We start from the raw sequence: 21,505 nt of genomic DNA on the forward strand, positions 1-21,505 counted from the left end.
GAGGTGAGTCAACCGCATCAGCTCTTTACACACCTCCCACTGGCCAATTCAACAGTTATACTGATAGAAACCTGGGTACGAATAGCCTCAAAGAATGGCGCTCATTGTTAAACAACCTCAAGGAATTCTCCAGAATGAGGCCCCGTCTTTGAATAATATTTGCCCGATAAAATAAATTATATTATATATACAGTGCTCCCAGTGAAGCAGCAGCAACTGCTGGGGGTTTTGAATAAGAATGTTGTTTTTTTTCCATCAAGCTACAGAAACATGGCAAAGATGGCTTCCCCGATCGCAAGTCCAGCCAACATATATGGGGTGGGACTATAAATAGAGCTGGAGCGCCGGGCCCTGGAACATCATGGGCTGCCCCGACCTGTGTGAGAACATCACCATCTGGACTATAAATAGAGCTGGAGTGCCAGGCCCTGGAACATTGTGGGCTGCCCCGACCTGTGTGAGAACACCACCACAGGTTGGGGCTATAAGTAGAGCTGGACTGCCAGGCCCTGGAACATTGTGGGCTGCCCCGACCTGTGTGAGAACACCCCCGCAGGTTGGGACTATAAATAGAGCTGGAGTGCCAGGCCCTGGAACATCGTGGGCTGCCCCGACCTGTGTGAGAACACCCCCGCAGGTTGGGACTATAAATAGAGCTGGAGTGCCAGGCCCTGGAACATTGTGGGCTGCCCCGACCTGTGTGAGAACACCATCGCAGGTTGGGACTATAAATAGAGCTGGAGCGCCAGGCCCTGGAACATTGTGGGCTGCCCCGACCTGTGTGAGAACACCACCGCAGGTTGGGGCTATAAATAGAGCTGGAGCGCCGGGCCCTGGAACATCATGGGCTGCCCCGACCTGTGTGAGAACATCACCATCTGGGCTATAAATAGAGCTGGAGCGCCAGGCCCTGGAACATTGTGGGCTGCCCCGACCTGTGTGAGAACACCCCCGCAGGTTGGGACTATAAATAGAGCTGGAGTGCCAGGCCCTGGAACATTGTGGGCTGCCCCGACCTGTGTGAGAACACCCCCGCAGGTTGGGACTATAAATAGAGCTGGAGTGCCAGGCCCTGGAACATTGTGGGCTGCCCCGACCTGTGTGAGAACACCATCGCAGGTTGGGACTATAAATAGAGCTGGAGCGCCGGGCCCTGGAACATTGTGGGCTGCCCCGACCTGTGTGAGAACACCATCGCAGGTTGGGACTATAAATAGAGCTGGAGTGCCAGGCCCTGGAACATCATGGGCTGCCCCGACCTGTGTGAGAACACCCCCGCAGGTTGGGACTATAAATAGAGCTGGAGCGCCAGGCCCTGGAACATTGTGGGCTGCCCTGACCTGTGTGAGAACACCCCCGCAGGTTGGGACTATAAATAGAGCTGGAGTGCCAGGCCCTGGAACATTGTGGGCTGCCCCGACCTGTGTGAGAACACCATCGCAGGTTGGGGCTATAAGTAGAGCTGGAGCGCCGGGCCCTGGAACATCGTGGGCTGCCCCGACCTGTGTGAGAACACCCCCGCAGGTTGGGACTATAAATAGAGCTGGAGCGCCAGGCCCTGGAACATTGTGGGCTGCCCCGACCTGTGTGAGAACACCCCCGCAGGTTGGGACTATAAATAGAGCTGGAGCGCCAGGCCCTGGAACATTGTGGGCTGCCCCGACCTGTGTGAGAACACCACCGCAGGTTGGGGCTATAAATAGAGCTGGAGCGCCGGGCCCTGGAACATTGTGGGCTGCCCCGACCTGTGTGAGAACACCACCGCAGGTTGGGGCTATAAATAGAGCTGGAGCGCCGGGCCCTGGAACATCGTGGCGGAGGTGCGGTGAATGAGGGTTCGGGGCCCAGAAGAACCAAGGGCCCAGGGGCAGCACGGACCTGCCCACACTGAGATATGTACGCGCACTAGGTCCGTGCAAGTCTCCAGTCGTCCTGGTTGATCCTTGCCACTGGATAAAGGCCTAGCTCTGTTGAGCCCGTGTGGTGGCTGATGTGCAATGGTCACCACACATTAAAAAATATTCACGCACAGGCATCTTCCACCCACTCAACTGGAGTTCAGGTCTGGAATATCAGGTCCTTCATTGAAACATCTGTGAACTCTCGTGGAAGCAAGTCAATGATGGGGTGGGAATTTTTTCTGTGAATATCAAAGAGTAATAAGCCCATTGTATAGCCTTATCCAAGAATATTACTTTAAAATGGGGAGAAAAAGATTCTCTAGCCCATAGACTGAAAACAGAGAAAGATAACAAAACCAACTAATGTTTAATATGGGTGCAAAGGGCAGGGGGAGAAGAGAAGTTCATTACAGAGATTCCATGTACAAGCAATAGGGATAGTCATGCAGGGTGAGATGGTTATCCCCTAAAAGAACATAACTATTGTTTTATTTTCTCCCCTCCATTACTGGCTGCTCTTTCAGAGTTAACAGTCACATGAAAGAACAAAAAAGTTTTCAGTTTATACAGTGGAATCTCCATGTCGTCTGGATAATAGAAGTTCCACTGTATAGGAATATGATAAGCAATGATCTTTGTAACTGAATATGCTACTGTTAACTGAATATCCAGAGTGTGGATTCATCCAGTAGAACACTGATGCAAGTTAGAACTTGCACTTAACCAGGGAACAGCACATGTAGGCACAGTTTGTTTAAGGCTTCATTTTTCAGTGAATTACATGGTTAATCTACAGACTGAAATTAAGCTGCTGCATTACTTTCTCATGCCAGTAATGTAAGCAGTCTTCTGCTCTGTGGGTCACCCTCTAAACAACCAGATCAAATGTGTCCACTGAAGTGTACAATGTTTTCACCAGCTGGCTTAACATGACATTCAAAGAAAGAAAAAAAAATACTAGTTTAGAAATCTGGTTGAATATCATCAGATTTGAAAAAACCTCGAAACAATCCTTTAGGCGGACGTCCATTAAGATTTTTAAATTTAAAGGGAGCGGACTGGAACCATGCATTCTAGTTTGCTATGGAGGTTACCCAATAGCCTGCATGCAATTGTGAAGGCAGCAGGATTGGAATTCTAGACTGAGCAGGAACAAGCTGTATTGTTGTGCTGCTAAATATGGTGTAGAAGGAAGCAATTGTATGTCAGTGACAGGTGATTGCTCAAAGGATTGGGAGAGGCAGAAAGCACTAAAGTAAGAAATAGGTGGGGTCCAACTGAGAGAGAATACATGATGGTCTAAGCCAGGTTTACAGTGCATGTAAAGCACACGAAGCATAGTAACCAAGGCAAGTGAGCTACAGGCACAAATAGTCACATGGAAATATGATGTTGCGGCAATAACCGAGACCTGGCTCAAAAAAGGGCAGGATTGGGTATTAAATATCATAAGGTTTAGATTAGCTATGGAAAAGATTGGGGAGCAATCTAGAGTAAAAATGTTTAATTGGAGGAAGGCCAATTTCAGTGGGATGAGACGGATCTGGCCTGCGAAACTGGAATCGAAGACTGGTTATAAGGTCAGGAAAGATAGGGAAGGAAAGATAGGAGGTGATGTGGCAGTATTGGTTAAGGAGAATGTTAGTGCTGGAGAGGGAGGATACCCTGGAGGGGGTCAAGGACAGAATCTATATGGCTAGAGATCAGAAATAATAGAGGTGCCATTACACTATTAGATGTATTCTATAGATCACCAAATAGTGGTAAAGATATAGAGGAGCAAATTTGCAGAGAAATTAAGGAGCAGTCCAAGAACTGTAGAGTAGTAATAATGGGAGACTACAACTATTCTAATATAGACTGGGATCGTAATAGTGTAAAGGGCAGAGAAGGGGAAGAATTTCTGAAGTGTGTTCAGGAGAACTTTCTTGATCAGTATGTTTCCGGCCTGACAAGGAAGGAGGCATTGCTGGATCTGGTTCTGGGAAATGAGGTAGGTTAAGTGGAGCAAGTGTCAGGAGGTAAACATATAGGGAACAGTGATCATAGTATCATAAGGTTTAGATTAGCTATGGAAACGGTCGGGGTGCAATCTAGATTAAAAATGTTTAATTGGAGGTGTTGTGTATCTGTAAAGCATGAACTCCCATGTTCCGCCACCAGGGAGTGCATCCCCTGAAGTCCCAAGGGATCCCAGCAAACCTTGGGAGCACTGTATATAAGCCGGCCCCGAAGGCCTGTTCCTCACTGGGGTGTCTTAATAAAGACTGAGGTCACTGTTACTTTAACCTTCCTATGTACAGCCTCATCTGTGTTAGGGACACAACAACTCGCGAAGAGTATACGAATCCAATGCAAAGATGCATCCTGGAGAAGTTCTCGGAGGGTGAGGACTGGGAAGCCTATCAAGAACGGCTAGACCAGTACTTTGTAGCCAACGAGCTGGACGGAAAAGGAAGCGCTGCAAAAAGGAGAGCGGTCCTCCTCACGGTCTGCGGGGCACCGACCTACAGCCTCATGAAGAATCTTCTGGCTCCGGTGAAACCCACAGATAAGTTGTATGAGGAGCTGTGTACACTGGTTCGGGAGCATCTTAACTCGAGGGAGAGCGTGCTGATGGCGAGGTATCGGTTCTACACGTGCCAGCGATCTGAAGGTCAGGAAGTGGCGAGCTACGTCACCGAGCTAAGGCGACTTGCAGGACAATATGAGTTTGATGGCTACCTGGAGCAAATGTTCAGAGTTTTTGTACTGGGCATTGGCCACGAGACCATCCTACGAAAATTTTGACTGTAGAGACACCGGCCCTCAGTAAGGCCATTGCGATAGCACAGGCATTTATGTCCACCAGTGATAACACAAAACAAATCTCTCAGCACACAAGTGCCAGCAATGTTCATAAATTAACTGGAACTGTGTTTGCGAGCAGAAATGTACAGGTCAGAAACCACGAGTCTGCAACTGCCAGCAGGCCTCAGGTGATCCCGATGACTCAGAGTCCCCAACAAAGGATGAATGCAAGGCAATTCATACCTTGTTGGCGTTGTGGAGGCTTCCATTCAGCCTATTCATGCCACTTCAAAGGGTATGTTTGCAAGAGCTGTGGAACAATAGGGCACCTCCAACGAGCTTGCAGACGAGCTGCAAGCTCTGCAAAACCCGCTAACCACGTGGCAGAGGTAGATCGATCCATGGTGAACCAAAGCAATTTCGAGCCTCAGAGAGGAGGCAGATGCTGAAGTACACGGGGTGCACACATTTTCGCCGAAATATCCACCTATAATGCTAAATGTAAAATTGAATGGCTTACCTGTAGCCATGGAACTGGACACTGGCGCTAGCCAATCCATCATGAGTAAAAAGATGTTTGAGAGACTGTGGTGCAACAAGACACTCAGACCAGCCCTGAGCCCCATTCACACGAAACTGAGAACGTACACCAAAGAGCTTATCACTGTCTTGGGCAGCGCCATGATCAAGATCACCTACGAGGGCAAGGTGCACGAACTGCATTGTCCCGGGCGATGGCCCCACACTGCTTGGAAGGAGCTGGCTGGGCAAAATCCACTGGAACTGGGATGACATCCGAGCGCTATCACATGTCGATGGGGCCTCATGTACACAGGTTCTTAACAAATTTCGTTCCCTTTGGGGGTCCTTGTGCATGAATCCCAAAAAGTTAGTTTGCAGGTGCAGCAGGTAATCAGGAAGGCGAATGGAATGTTGGCCTTCATTGCGAGGGGGATGGAGTACAAAAGCAGGGAGGTCCTGCTGCAACTGTACAGGGTATTGGTGAGGCCGCACCTGGAGTACTGCGTGCAGTTTTGGTCACCTTACTTAAGGAAGGATATACTGGCTTTGGAGGGGGTACAGAGACGATTCACTAGGCTGATTCTGGAGATGAGGGGGTTACCTTATGATGATAGATTGAGTAGACTGGGTCTTTTTACTCATTGGAGTTCAGAAGGATGAGGGGTGATCTTACAGAAACATTTAAAATAATGAAAGGGATAGACAAGATAGAGGCAGAGAGGTTGTTTCCACTGGTCGGGGAGACTAGAACTAGGGGGCACAGCCTCAAAATACGGGGGAGCCAATTTAAAACCGAGTTGAGAAGGAATTTCTTCTCCCAGAGGGTTGTGAATCTGTGGAATTCTCTGCCCAGGGAAGCAGTTGAGGCTAGCTCATTGAATGTATTCAAATCACAGATAGATAGATTTTTAACCAATAAGGCAATTAAGGGTTATGGGGAGCGGGCGGGTAAGTGGAGCTGAGTTCACGGCCAGATCAGCCATGATCTTGTTGAGTGGCGGAGCAGGCTCGAGGGGCTAGATGGCCTACTCCTGTTCCTAATTCTTATGTTCTTTTTGAGCCAGGCATTGGAAACTTTTCCAGGGCGAAGGTGCGGATCCACTTGGTCCCAGAGGCTCGACCCGTTCACCACAAGGCGCGAGCGGTATCTCACATGATGAGGGAGAGAGTGGAAATCGAACTGCACAGGCTGCAACGCGAGGGCATCATCTCCCCAGTGGAATTCAGCGAGTGGGCCAGCCCGATTGTTCCAGTACTCAAAAGTGATGGTATGGTCAGGATTTGCGGCGATTATAAAGTAACTATTAATCATGTCTCGCTGCAGGACCAATACCCGCGACCTAAGGCAGACGACCTATTTGCGACGCTGGCAGGAGGCAAGACGTTCACCAAGCTCGACCTGACTTCGGCCTATATGACGCAGGAGCTGGAGGAGTCTTCGAAGGGCCTCACCTGCATCAACACACACAAGGGACTGTTCATGTACAACAGATGCCCGTTTGGAATTCGGTCGGCTGCAGCGATCTTCCAGAGAAACATGGAGAGCCTACTCAAGTCGCACGGTGGTTTTTCAGGACGACATATTTGGTCACGGGTCGGGACACTGTTGAGCACCTACAAAGCCTGCAGGAGATCCTCCAGCGATTGGATCACGTAGAGCTGCGGCTGAAGAGGTCGAAATGCGTATTCATGGCAACAGAAGTGGAGTTTTTGGGGAGAAAGATCGCGGCGGATGGCATTCGACCCACAGACGCCAAGACAGAGGCTATCAGGAACGCGGCCAGGCCACAGAACGTCACAGAGCTGCGGTTGTTCCTGGGACTCAACTATTTTGGTAACTTCCTACCGGGGTTAAGCACCCTCTTAGAGCCCCTACATGTGTTATTGCGCAAAGGTTGAGAACTGGGTATGGGGAAAAAAACAAGTAATTGCTTTTGAGAAAACAAGAAACATTTTATGCTTCAATAAGCTGCTTGTATTGTATAACCCGTGTAAAAGACACGTGCTAGCATGTGATGCGTCGTCGTACGGAGTCAGGTGTTGCGGGAAAGTTGCAACCTGTCGCCAATGCTTTCAGGAGCTTGTCAAAGACCGAGAGGGCCTACAACATGATTAAGAGGCATTAGCATGTGCGTTCGGGGTAAAGAAAATGCATCAGTGCCTGTTTGGCCTCAAATTTGAGCTGGAAACAGATCACAAGCCCCTCATATCCCTGTTCGCTGAAAACAAGGGGATAAATACTAATGCCTCAGCCGGCATACAATGGTGGGCACTCGCGCTATCAGCGTATAACTATACCATCCGCCACAGGCCAAGCACCGAGAACTGTGCGGATGCTCTCAGTCGGCTACCATTGTCCACCACGGGGGTGGAAATGGCACAGCCTGCAAACTTGTTGATGGTAGCGCAGCCCGCAGACTTGTTGATGGTCATAGAAGAGTTTGAAAATGATAAATCACCTGTCACAGCCCGCCAGATTAGGACTTGGACCAGCCAAGATCCTCTGCTGTCCCTTGTAAAAAACTGTGTACTGCATGGGAGCTGGGCCAGCATCCCCGTTGAAATGCAAGAGCTAATCAAGCCGTTCCAGCGGCGAAAGGACGAGCTGTCCATTGAGGCAGACTGCCTGTTGTGAGGTGACCGCGTAGTGCTACCCAAAAAGGGCAGGGAGACGTGCATCTCGGATCTCCACAGCACACACCCGGGTATAGCAATGATGAAAGCGATAACCAGATCCCACGTGTGGTGACCCGGTATCGACTCTGACTTACAGTCCTGTGTACAGCAATGCAGCGTGTGTGCTCAGTTGAGCAATGCGCCCAGAGAGGCACCACTAAGTTTGTGGTCCTGGCCCTCCAGACCATGGTCGAGGATCCATGTCGACTATGCGGGCCCGTTTCTCGGTAAAATGTTCCTGGTGGTGGTGGATACTTTTTCAAAATGGATTGAATGTGAAATAATGTCAGGAAGCATCGCCACCGCCACCATTGAAAGCCTGAGGGCCATGTTTGCCACCCACGGCCTGCCTGACATACTGGTCAGTGACAATGGGCCATGTTTCACCATTGCCGAATTTAAAGAATTCATGACCCGCAATGGGATCACCTCTGCCCCATTCAAACCAGCCTCCAATGGGCAGGCAGAGCAGGCAGTACAAACAATCAAACAGAGCCTTAAACGAGTTACAGAAGGCTCACTCCAAACTCGCCTGTCCCGAGTACTGCTCAGCTACCGCACAAAACCCCACTCGCTCACAGGGGTGCCCCCGGCTGAGCTACTCATGAAAAGGACACTTAAAACCAGACTCTCGCTGGTTCACCCCAACCTGCATGATCAGGTCGAGAGCAGGCGGCAGCAACAAAATGTAAACGATGGTCGCGCCACTGTGTCACGGGAAATTGATTTGAATGACCCTGTGTATGTGCTAAACTATGGACATGGTCCCAAGTGGATCGCGGGCACGGTGATAGCTAAAGAAGGGAGTAGGGTGTTTGTAATCAAACTAAACAATGGGCAAATTTGCAGAAAGCACCTGGACCAAAGGAGGCTGCCGTTAACAGACTGCCCTGATCAACCCACAGCAGACACCACCTTTTGAGCCCACAATACACCCAAAGGATCAATGACACCACCGCGGACCAGGAAATCGAACCCATCACGCCCAACAGCCCAGCAAGGCCAGGCTCACCCAGCAGTCCTGCAGGGCCAACAACACGCCAGCCCAGCAATGGCAAAGCCAACACACCAGAACAGACATTTGTACCGAGGCGGTCCACCAGGGAAAGAAAGGCTCACCTTGTAAATAGTTTTCACTTTGACTTTGTGGGGGTGGGGGGGTGGGGGGTGATGCATATCTGTAAAGCATGCACTCCCATGTTCCGCCACCAGGGAGTGCATCCCCTGAAGTCCCAAGGGATCCCAGCATCCCTTGGGAGCACTGTATATAAGCCGGCCCCTAAGGCCTGTTCCTCACTCTGGAGTGTCTTAATAAAGACTGAGGTCACTGTTACTTTAATCTCTCTGTGTACAGTCTCATCTGTGTCAGGAACACAACAGGAGGAAGGCCAATTTCAGTGGGATGAGAACGGATCTGGCCTGGGAAACTGGAATCAAAGATTGGCAGACAAAACTGTCATCGAACAATGGCTGTCTTTAAAGAGGAAACAGTGTGGGTATAGTCAAAGTACATTCACACGACGGGGAAAGGTAGAGCAAATAAAGTCAGAGTTCCCTGGATGATGAAAGAGGTAGAGAACATGAAGCAACAAAAAAAAAGAGCGCTTATGACAGATGTCAGGTTGCAAATATATCTGAGAATCAGGCTATATATATAGAAAGATCAGAGAAGTGAAAAAGAAAATGAGGCAATGAGAGGGTATGAGAATAGAATGGCAGCCAACATAAATAGTAATTCAAAAGTCTTCTTTAATAAAAGGGTAGTTAGAGGGGTGGGGCCAATTCATCATCATCATCGGCAGTCCCTCGGAATCAAGGAAGACTTGCTTCCACTCTTAAAATGAGTCCTTAGGTGGCTGAACAGTCCAATACGAGAACCACAGTCCCCATCACAGGTGGAACAGATAGTCATTGAGGGAAAGGGTGGGTGGGACTGCTTTGCCGCACGCTCTTTCCGCTGCCTGCGCTTGATTTCTGCATGCTTTCGGCGATGAGACTCGAGGTGCTCAGTGCCCTCCCAGATGCACTTCCTCCACTTAGGGCGGTCTTTGGCCAGGGACTCCCAGGTGTCAGTGGAGATGTTGCACTTTTTCAGGGAGGCTTCGAGGGTGTCCCTGTAACATTTCCTCTGCCCACCTTTGGCTCGGTTGCCGTGAAGGAGTTCCGAGTAGAACGCTTGCTTTGGGAGTCTCGCGTCTGGCATGCGAACGATGTGAGCTGCCCAGCGGAGCTGATCAAGTGTCAGTGCTTCAATGCTGGGGTGTTGGCCTGGTCGAGGGCACTAATGTTGGTGCATCTGTCCTCCCAGGGGATTTGTAGGATCTTGCGGAGGCATTGTTGGTGGTATTTCTCCAGCGACTTGGTGTCTACTGTACATGGTCCATGTCTCAGCCATGCAGGAGGGCGGGTGTTACTACAATTAGGCCGATTAGGGACCAAAAGGAAACCTATGAGGCTATGGCTGAGGTACCAAGAAAGAGGATGTTACCATAGACAGTGAAGGGGGGGGGTTGTAGAGACATTTGATAGGATAAAAATTGATAAAGACAATGTATGAGAAAGTCTGGCTGTACTTAATGTCGACAAAATCACCAAGAGCGGATGGGATGCATCCTTGGATTGCTGTGACCATTCTATTATTCTATGATTATGTTAAAGCCAGAGAAAAAAGACAGACTTGCATTTATATAGCACATTTCACTACCTCAGGACATCCCAAAGTGCTTTACAGTGTAGCCACTGTTGTAATGTAGGAAACGCTGCGGTTAATTTGCGCACAGCAAGGACCCGCATACATCAACGACCAGATAATCTGTTTTAGTGATGTTGGTTGAGGGATACATATTGGTGAGGTCACCAGGGAAATCTTCCCTGCGCTTCTTCGAAAGAGTGCCATGGGATCTTTTATGTCCATCTCAGAGGGCAGATGGAGCCTTAGTTTAATGTCTCATCTGAAAGACAGCACCTCCAAAAGTTCAGCACTCCCTCAGTACCGCACTGGAGTGTCAGCCTGGATTATGCACTCAAGTCTCTGGAGTGGGACTTGAGTCTATAACCACAACTCAGAGGCAAATGTGCTTCCAATGAGCCATGACTGACATCAGGTAAGTTCAGGCTCTCCGGAACACAATGTACATTTGCTCAGTTTAACCCCCAGCATGAACAGAAACTCATCATCATGGTCAGGTCTCCAAACTGAGCCACTGAAAAATCCATGCTGGCAATGTTTCTGTTTGTCCAATGTGGAAAGCATGCTCCCACCTCACTAAAGAGAAAGAAAGAAAGGAAGACTTGCATTTCTATAGTGCCTTTCAGGGCCTCAGGACATCCCAAAGTGCTTTTCAGCCAACCAAATACTTTAGAAGTGTAGTCACTGTTGTAATGCAGGAAATGCACTCAGCAAGGTCCCACAAATAATCTGTTTTTCTGACATTGATTGAGGGGTAAATACTGGTCAGGACGCTGGGGATAATTCCCCTGCTCTTCTTCGAAATAGTACCATGGGGGCTTTTACGTCCACTGGACTTGAACACACCTCGCTATCCAAATCCAAAGATATTAGGCATAGATTAATAAAAGCCAAGATCAGGGACTCCAAAGTGCTTGCTCGGGTACGGCTGCCATTTTAATGGGCGAAAACTATGTAGATCACCAGCATATGGAGTACTGGTAGGTTTCCCACTGCTTGACCAGTCAGAACCAATTAAGCCATGAGAAAATTAGCTTGTTAATTTATCAAGAGCCAGTGAGATGAAATCCCAGCCCCCAGTGACAGGTCCCATTAATGAACCAGGCTTCCATTCAATTATCAACAGTGCCCTGGAGTTCTGTAGCCCTACCTGGCTCAGGTATCACATTACAGCGTCCGCTACAGGGTCAATTGACCGGTGTGCGCATGCCAACTGAGCCAGTGTTGCCTCCACTCCTTTCCTTTACAAAATAGAACATCCTGCTGGGACACCATGCTCCATTCAGGGGTGGAGCAGAAAATGGATGAAACTTCATTTCAGTTGTCTGCAGGCTGGTGACCCAGTCAACACTAGGCTGTGAAGATGCAACCATCTGGCTGGAAAGCTGCTACTTTGCAAACTGGCATCCATGAAAACAAATGTCTTAAATGGGTTAAACATTTCTCCTTCATTAGAATGGAAAGAAGATATTACGTCCTCATCAAAACAACCATGCGTCAAAGGGGCTACATTGTACAAAGTTTTTTTTTAAAAAGTGTCCAGAGTAGTGCTGTACAACACTTACCCAAAAGAGTACCCTGGACTAGGTTTCTTCAAGGTCACCCAGAAACTTATTAAGTAAGTCACCAAGCTAGGAAATAAACAGATTAATGTCAAAAAGCCGGAACTGAAAAATAGTTGAAGCAAGCAAAGCCAACTGTATTCATATGCTTCAGACCTGCTTATGAAATTCTTTTCTTTTGTAAAAATCGGCAACATTTCACACAAAAATGATTTAATAGGGTGTACAGAGGTAACTATATTTTACAATTCTAAACTCTGCCCAATAAATCAACATAATCCTGTGGCATAATTATCCACCACTTCTTGGGGTCAAGTTTCGGGCAGCATGCTCCATTCAGGGGTGGAGCAGAAAATGGATGAAACTTCATTTCAGTTGTATGCAGGCTGGTGACCCAGTCAACACTAGGCTGTGAAGGTGCAACCATCTGGCTGGAAAGATGGTTGCATCTTCACAGAACGGCGCAGCCCTGCGAGCCCCGCCTGATTTCCGCGCTTAAAACTTACTTCCGTTTTCTCCCTGCTGCTGGAACATTCCAGGCCCTTGGCGCAGCACTGCTCAAGAGGTCGGGGGCGGAGCCAGGTCCCGGCACTCTGCACATGCGCACTAGAGTGTGCGTGCATGTGCAGTAGCTCCAGGCTGCCGAGGCTGTGCGGGAGGGGCCCGAAGCACGCCGCCACTAGCCCTGGCCGAATGGGCTCACTGCCATTCAGCTGCCTGCCGCTCATGCCCCCTCCCCCCACCTTCAGCTCCTGGTCCAGTACGCCATCTCCCCCGCCCCTTTTCAGCTCCCGGTCCAGTCAGCTCCCGCCACCCCCGTTCAGCTCCTGGTCCAGTCTGCTCTCTCCCCCCAGCCCCCCCCCCCCACCCCACTTCAGGTCCAGTCCGCTCCCCCTGCCCTCCTCACATTCTCAGCGGGGCGGACCCCGCCCGAAGTCTTTGGCCCGGCTTCCTCTCGTTGGCCGGGCCAGTTCAGCCTCCCCCCCTCCATCTTCCCCTCCTCTCCCCCGCCGTTAGAAACAGACACTGACAGACAGAGAGAGAGAGAGAGAGAGAGAGAGAGAGAGAGAGAGAGAGAGAGAGAGAGAGAGAGAGAGAGAGAGAGATTGACAGAGACAGAGAGGGGGGCACTGGGGGGGCCCCGTCCCAGCACGCTGTTGGAGGTCTCCCAGTGCTGCAGTCGGTGAGTAGAAACTTAAATTTTTATTTATTGACTTTTTTATTTTAATTTTTTTTGATAGATAAATCAATAAATCAATAATTTATTATTGATGATGGCTCTTTATTTGTAAAAGTGATGCGTCTCATGTTTGTAAACTTCTCCCCCCCCGCCCATCTCTCGTTCCCTACGCCTGATTTCTAAGTGTACGCAAGGTTTTTCTGAGCATACAAAAATCAACACTTACTCCATTCTAAGTTAGTTTGAAGTAAGTTTTCACTGCCTAAACTTGCAAAACAGGCATAAGTGGCCGGACACACCCCCTTTTCAAAAAGAAATCTGTTCTAAAATGAAACTGTTCTAACTCACTAGAACTGGAGCAAACTAAATGCCAAGAATTGCAATTTCTAAGATACTCCATTCTAAACTAGTTGCTCCAAAAAAATAGGAGCAACTCGAGCCGAAACTTGACCCCGTTATCAGGAAGTCCTGGGAAGATGTTCTGATTTACTGGAATGGTCACACTTAGTGGTGCTGAATGTCATAATCTCAACAGTAGCATTGTTAATACTCCATTGAACATCAAGCTGTTCCATAAATTTATGTACATAAATAATAACAGAAAGAATAACAGTTCTTTCCCTTTTCAATGAAAAGATCGCGTTGGTGAGCAGACAACCATTTGTAAAGATAAAATAACAAGCGTGTATATTAATTGCATCTTACAGATCTTCCAATTACATTTTCTGCTGGCAATTTAAAATCCAGTGTGAATTTGCTACAGTAAAGATATTTCCATTCTGCCTCAAGTGATGTCATCCCAGGTAACGGTCAATTGAGCTACTCACTTTCACAAATGGCAGCAGGTATCAAATTGATAATCACTCCATAAATAAGACAGCAAGGGATGAAAACCAAAAGAGTCCAATTGGAAATGTTCACGTCTTTCTCTTTCAAATATCGATTGAATGTCTATGCATTTCCACCGCATGTCTTTTTCCAATCCTACTTGTCATGTATTCAACTATCATTGTAACCCATGTATAAGCTGACCTAAGTTGTACACCTTGAGAACATTGAGCACAAGGGGTGCACTTGTGGGAGACACTCCTAACCTGGACTTTCAGGTATAAAAGGGGAAGCTCCACCCACCTTCATCAGTTGAGGTCTTGGTAATAAAGGTAACTGGTCACAGAATGACCTTCTCTCAAATATGGGCCTCATGTGCATTTATACTATACAGTAAGGACATATCATTGGCGACGAGAAACTGGGATTTAAACCACGCGAGCATGGCCACTAGCAGCACAGAAGAGAGGTACTGTTTTGGTGATGATTGCGACGACTTTATTGAGAGACTACAGCAAAGTTTTGTCACTAAGGAATGGTTGGGACAGGATTCGGCCGACAAATGCAGGGCTCATCTCCTGATGGTTTGTGGATCCAGAACGTACTCCCCGATGAAAGACCTTCAAGCACCAGAGAAGCTGGCGGACAAGACGTTCGAAGAGCTCAGTAAGTTGATCGGGGAACACCTTAAACCGGCGAGCAGCATGCACATGGCGAGACACCGGTTTTACACGCACCGGCGTCGAGAAGGGCAAAGCGTCCAGACTTCGTGAAAGATCTCCGGCGACTGGCGAGCCTATGTAAGTTCCCAGATGCATGCAGAGCGGAGATGCTGCGAGACTTTTTTTATTTATTGAGGGCATCAGGCATGCTGGGGTTTTCAGGAAACTGATTGAGACCAAAGACTTGACCTTGGAATCGGCGGCTCTGATAGCCCAGACATTTATCTCAGGGGAGGAAGAGACCAGAATGACAAAAATCTTGGCTCAAATGCAGCAAAAGATCAGGGAGTGAACATTGTTAACACGGCACACAGTTCTCTAGGCAGACAAGGGCAATCGGACATGCCTCAGCATGTAATCGAACCCAAAGGGGGAATTCAACAGAGACAATGGCCATCGCAATGGACAATGCGGCCAGTAATGGGGCCATCAACACCGGTTAATGGTGCGCTTAAGGACAGTTACAGAGACAGTCAGAGACGATCGACTGGTAATGGACCTTTTGTTTCCAACAACAGGGCCTCCAGCTCATGCTGGAGGTGTGGAGGCAAACACCCAGCCAGAGATTGCAGGTAACAGTAGTAGTGATGTTCGGGAGGGCATCAAACAGGAAATTAGGGGTGCATGCAATAAAGGTGCAGCAGTTATAATGGGTGACTTTAATATGCACATAGATTGGGCTAACCAAACTGGAAGCAATACGGTGGAGGAGGATTTCCTGGAGTGCATAAGGGATGGTTTTTTCGACCAATATGTCGAGGAACCAACTAGAGGGGAGGCCATCTTAGTCTGGGTGTTATGTAATGAGAGAGGATTAATTAGCAATCTCGTTGTGCGAGGCTCCTTGGGGAAGAGTGACCATAATATGGTAGAATTCTGCATTAGGATGGAGAATGAAACAGTTAATTCAGAGACCATGGTCCAGAACTTAAAGAAGGCTAACTTTGAAGGTATGAGGCGTGAATTGGCTGGGATGGATTGGCGAATGATACTTAAGGGGTTGACTGTGGATGGGCAATGGCAGATATTTAGAGACCGCATGGATGAACTACAACAATTGTACATTCCTGTCTGGCATAAAAATAAAAAAGGGAAGGTGGCTCAACCGTGGCTATCAAGGGAAATCAGGGATAGTATTAAAGCCAAGGAAGTGGCATACAAATTGGCCAGAAATAGCAGTAAACCTGGGGACTGGGAGAAATTTAGAACTCAGCAGAGGAGGACAAAGGGTTTGATTAGGGCAGGGAAAATGGAGTATGAGAAGAAGCTTGCAGGGAACATTAAGACGGATTTCAAAACTTTCTATAGATATGTAAAGAGAAAAAGGTTAGTAAAGACAAACGTAGGTCCCCTGCAGTCAGAATCAGGGGAAGTCATAACGGGGAACAAAGAAATGGCGGACCAATTGAACAAGTACTTTGGTTCGGTATTCACGAAGGAGGACACAAACAACCTTCCGGTTATAAAAGGGGTTGGGGGGTCTAGTAAGGAGGAGGAACTGAGGGAAATCCTTATTAGCCGGGAAATTGTGTTAGGGAAATTGATGGGATTGAAGGCCGATAAATCCCCAGGGCCTGATGGATTGCATCCCAGAGTACTTAAGGAGGTGGCCTTGGAAATAGTGGATGCATTGACAGTCATTTTCCAACATTCCATTGACTCTGGATCAGTTCCTATAGAGTGGAGGGTAGCCAATGTAACCCCACTTTTAAAAAAAAGGAGGGAGAGAGAAAACAGGGAATTATAGACCGGTCAGCCTGACATCGGTAGTGGGTAAAATGATGGAATCAATTATTAAGGATGTCATAGCAGTGCACTTGGAAAGAGGTGATATGATAGGTCCAAGTCAGCATGGATTTGTGAAAGGGAAATCATGCTTGACAAATCTTCTGGAATTTTTTGAGGATGTTTCCAGTAGAGTGGACAAGGGAGAACCAGTTGATGTGGTATATTTGGACTTTCAGAAGGCGTTCGACAAGGTCCCACACAAGAGATTGATGTGCAAAGTTAGAGCACATGGGATTGGGGGTAGTGTGCTGACATGGATTGAGAACTGGTTGTCAGACAGGAAGCAAAGAGTAGGAGTAAATGGGTACTTTTCAGAATGGCAGGCAGTGACTAGTGGGGTACCGCAAGGTTCTGTGCTGGGGCCCCAGCTGTTTACACTGTACATTAATGAATTAGATGAGGGTATTAAATGTAGTATCTCCAAATTTGCGGATGACACTAAGTTGGGTGGCAGTGTGAGCTGCGAGGAGGATGCTGTGAGGCTGCAGAGCGACTTGGATAGGTTAGGTGAGTGGGCAAATGCATGGCAGATGAAGTATAATGTGGATAAATGTGAGGTTATCCACTTTGGTGGTAAAAACAGAGAGACAGACTATTATCTGAATGGTGACAGATTAGGAAAAGGGGAGGTGCAAAGAGACCTGGGTGTCATGGTACATCAGTCATTGAAGGTTGGCATGCAGGTGCAGCAGGCGGTTAAGAAAGCAAATGGCATGTTGGCCTTCATAGCAAGGGGATTTGAGTACAGGGGCAGGGAGGTGTTGCTACAGTTGTACAGGGCATTGGTGAGGCCACACCTGCAGTATTGTGTACAGTTTTGGTCTCCTAACCTGAGGAAGGACATTCTTGCTATTGAGGGAGTGCAGCGAAGGTTCACCAGACTGATTCCCGGGATGGCAGGACTGACATATCAAGAAAGACTGGATCAACTGGGCTTGTATTCACTGGAGTTCAGAAGAATGAGAGGGGACCTCATAGAAACATTTAAAATTCTGACGGGGTTAGACAGGTTAGATGCAGGAAGAATGTTCCCAATGTTGGGGAAGTCCAGAACCAGAGGTCACAGTCTAAGGATAAGGGGTAAGCCATTTAGGACCGAGATGCGGAGGAACTTCTTCACCCAGAGAGTGGTGAACCTGTGGAATTCTCTACCACAGAAAGTTGTTGAGGCCAATTCACTAAATATATTCAAAAAGGAGTTAGATGAGGTCCTTACTACTAGGGGGATCAAGGGGTATGGCGAGAAAGCAGGAATGGGGTACTGAAGTTGAATGTTCAGCCATGAACTCATTGAATGGCGGTGCAGACTAGAAGGGCCAAATGGCCTACTCCTGCACCTATTTTCTATGTTTCTATGTCAGCGATCACTTGGCACGTATGTGCAGGAAGCATGCAGCCAGGTTGATGTATGAGGAGGACGGGCCCGATGTAAGCCCTACGAGGCCAAATGAATACTGGGGGAAATCGCTGGAAGCTGAAGTTCAGCGAGTTCATGTGGAGCACAAATACAGTTCATATACCAGGACGCCACCGATAATGATGAAAGTGCTCCTTAATGGCATCCCAGTATTAATGGAGCTAGACACGGGGGCCAGCCAGTCCCTGATGAGTATCAAACAGTTCGAAAGGTTGTGGGTGTCCAAGGCCAGGAGGCCAAAATTATTGCTGGTTGACGCACAGCGACAGACTATACAAAGGAGATCATTCCGGTGCTAGGCAGCGCCACGGTAGTCGTGACCCACAAAGATTCGGAGAACAGGTTGCCATTCTGGATTGTCCCGGGGTACGGTCCCGCACTACTGGGGAGGAGGTGGCTTGCTGTCATGAACTGGAAATGGGGTGATGTCAATGCAATTTCTTCTGTGGAGCAAATATCATGCTCACAGGTCCTGGACAAATTTGACTCATTATTTCAACCCGGCATTGGCACTTTCATGGGGGCCAAGGTAGTGATTCACATAAACCCGGACGCCAGGCCAGTACACCACAAGGCCAGAGCGGTGCTGTACGTGATGCGGGAAAAGATAGAATGCGAATTGGACCTCCTGCTGAAGGAAGGCATCATCTCGCCAGTTGAATTCAGTGACGGGGCGAGCCCGATCGTGCCAGTGCTCAAGGCGGATGGTTCAGTCAGGATATGTGGCGATTACAAGGCCACCATCAATCGGGTGTCACTCCAAGACCAGTACCCGCTTCCGAGAGCGGAGCACCTCTTCGCGACGCTATCCGGTGGCAAACTTTTTTCAAAATTGGACCTGACCTCAGTTTACATGACCCAGGAGCTGGCGAGTGAGTCGAAGAAGCTGACCACCATCACGACACACAAGGGGCTGTTTGAGTATAACAGATGTCCGTCCGGGATTCGTTCGGCCGCCACGATCTTTCAGCACAATATGGAAAGCCTTCTAAAGTCGATTCCAAGGACGGTGGTTTTTCCAAGACGACATCCTCATCACGGATTGAGATACTGAAGAACACCTCCACAACCTGGAGGAGTTGCAACGCAGACTGGACCGGGAAGGGCGTCTTCTTAGCTCCAGAGGTAGAATTCCTGGGGAGGAGGGTAGCAGCAGACGGGATCAGACCCACTGCGTCCAAAACGGAAGCGATCCAGGGCACCCAAACCCCGTAACACGACACAGCTGCGTTCGTTCCTGGGGCTCCTGAACTATTTTGGCAACTTTCTTCCCAAATTGAGCACGCTGTTAGAGCTGCTACACATGCTCCTATGCAAAGGTCGCGATTGGGTCTGGGGGGACAGCCAGGAAAGGGCTTTTAATGGAGCATAACAAATTGCGTGCTCTAACAAACTGTTAACGTTATATGACCCGTGTAAGAAACTTGTTTTAACGTGTGCTGCTTCGTCCTATGGGGTCGGGTATGTGTTGCAGCATGTGAATGCCAATGGTCGGTTACAGCCGGTAGCTTATGCCTCCAGAAGTCTGTCCCAGGCAGAAAGGGGCTACGGGATGGTAGAAAAGGAAGCGCTAGCATGTGTATATGCAGTAAAAAAAAAATGCACCAGTACCTGTTTGGCAGGAAATTTGAGCTGGAGACAGATCACAAACCCCTAACGTCCCTTTTGGCTGACAACAAGACCATAAATGCGAATGCATCGGCCCGCATACAGAGGTGGCCACTCACGTTAGCCACCTATGACTACACAATTCGGCACAGAAAACTGCACCGATGCACTCAGCAGGCTCCCATTAGCCACCACTGAGGGGGCAACTGAGCATGATGCCGAGATGGTCATGGCTGCTGAAGCTTTCGAACGCGAAAGCTCACCTGTGACAGCCCGTCAGATTAAAGTCTGGACAAATAAAGACACGCTACTGTCTTTAGTTAAGAAATGTGTCCTGAATGGGGACTGGGCAGCCACATATGGGGGCATGCCCTAAGGAATTTAAACCGTTTCATAGGCGCAAGGATGAACACTCGATTCAGGCTGATTGCCTACTGTGGGAAACAGAGTAGTCATGCCCCAGATGGACAGAGAGGTGTTGATCAGAGAGCTTCACAAGGAGCACCCGGGCATTGTCATGATGAAGGCAAATTGCCAGGTCACACGTTTGGTGGCCAGGGATAGATGCAGACCTGGAACTTTGTGTTCGCAGGTGCAACACGTGTGCTCAGCTGGGCAACACACCGAGGCAGCCCCTTAGCCCCTGGTCCTGGCCCGCCAAGCCATGGTCACGCATCCATGTGGAATACGCAGGTCCTTTCATGGGAAAAATATTTTTGGTTGTAGTAGACGCCTACTTCAAATGGATTGAGTGTGCCATTTTAAATTCAAGCACATCCTCTGCCACGGTAGAAAGTCTGCGGGCAATGTTCGCTGCCCATGGTCTACTGGATATCTTGGTCAGCAACAATGGCCTGTGCTTCACAAGCACTGAATTCCAGGACTTCATGGCAGGCAATGGAATCAACCATGTCAGAACGGCACCATTCAAGCCGGCCTCAAACGGCCAGGCGGAACGAGCAGTGCAGATAATCAAACAGGGGATGCTCAGAATCCAAGGGGGTTCCCTACAAAGCCGCTTATCACGTCTCCTGTTGGCCAATAGATCCCGACCACACTCACTCATAGGGGTTCCACCCGCAGAGCTGCTACTGAAAAGGATGCACAAAACCAGGTTATCCCTTATACACCCTACTATGAAAGAAATTGTTGAGAGCAGGCGTCAGTCACAATGTGACTACCATAACAGGGATGCGAGGGCGCGATGTATTGATGTCAATGACCCTGTTTTTGTCCTTAATTACGCTGCAGGGTCCAAATGGCTTGCAGGCACTGTGATTGCCAAAGAAGGGAATAGGGTTTTGTAGTTAAACTTACCAATGGACAAATCTGTCGCAAACATGTGGATCAAACAAAAAGGAGGTTCAGCAACCCCATAGAAGAAGCAGAGGAAGAACATGACGTAGAGTTTACTCCACCACAGGTGACCGAACACCGGAACCACGTGGAGGAGAGCCCAGTCACTGTGGGCAGTCCGGACAGGCCTGAGGCACCGCAAACAGCAGACACTCAGACCAGCACCCAACAACCGGAGCCCCAACTCAGGCACTCTACAGGGGAGCGTAAACCACCAGAGAGACTTAACCTGTGATCCCAATAAGAGTTTGGGGGGGAGGGGGGAGGGGAGGGGGGGGCGGAGGTGATGTCATGTATTCAACTATCATTGTAATACATGTATAAGCTGACCTAAGTTGTACACCTTGAAAACACTGACCACAAGGGGTGCGCTTGCGGGAGACACTCCTAACCTGTACTTTCAGGTATAAAAGGGGAAGCTCCACCCACCTTCATCACTTGAGGTCTTGGTAATAAAGGTAACTGG

The 21,505-nt window shown here is 48.7% G+C and overlaps 1 protein-coding gene across 3 annotated transcripts in view; it reads right to left on the minus strand.

Annotated features, from left to right (window-relative positions):
• The window catches only part of slc30a6 (solute carrier family 30 member 6), a 200,178-nt gene that overhangs the window by 72,906 nt on the left and 105,767 nt on the right, over nucleotides 1-21,505 (minus strand). For all 3 annotated transcript variants that reach the window (XM_070888661.1, XM_070888660.1, XM_070888662.1), the window contains exon 6: nucleotides 12,144-12,209. In XM_070888661.1, the coding sequence (XP_070744762.1) occupies nucleotides 12,144-12,209 (66 nt within the window). The remainder of the gene's footprint in view (nucleotides 1-12,143; nucleotides 12,210-21,505) is intronic.

This window comes from Pristiophorus japonicus, chromosome 9 (assembly GCF_044704955.1).
Source record: "Pristiophorus japonicus isolate sPriJap1 chromosome 9, sPriJap1.hap1, whole genome shotgun sequence".
NCBI lineage: Eukaryota > Metazoa > Chordata > Chondrichthyes > Pristiophoridae > Pristiophorus > Pristiophorus japonicus.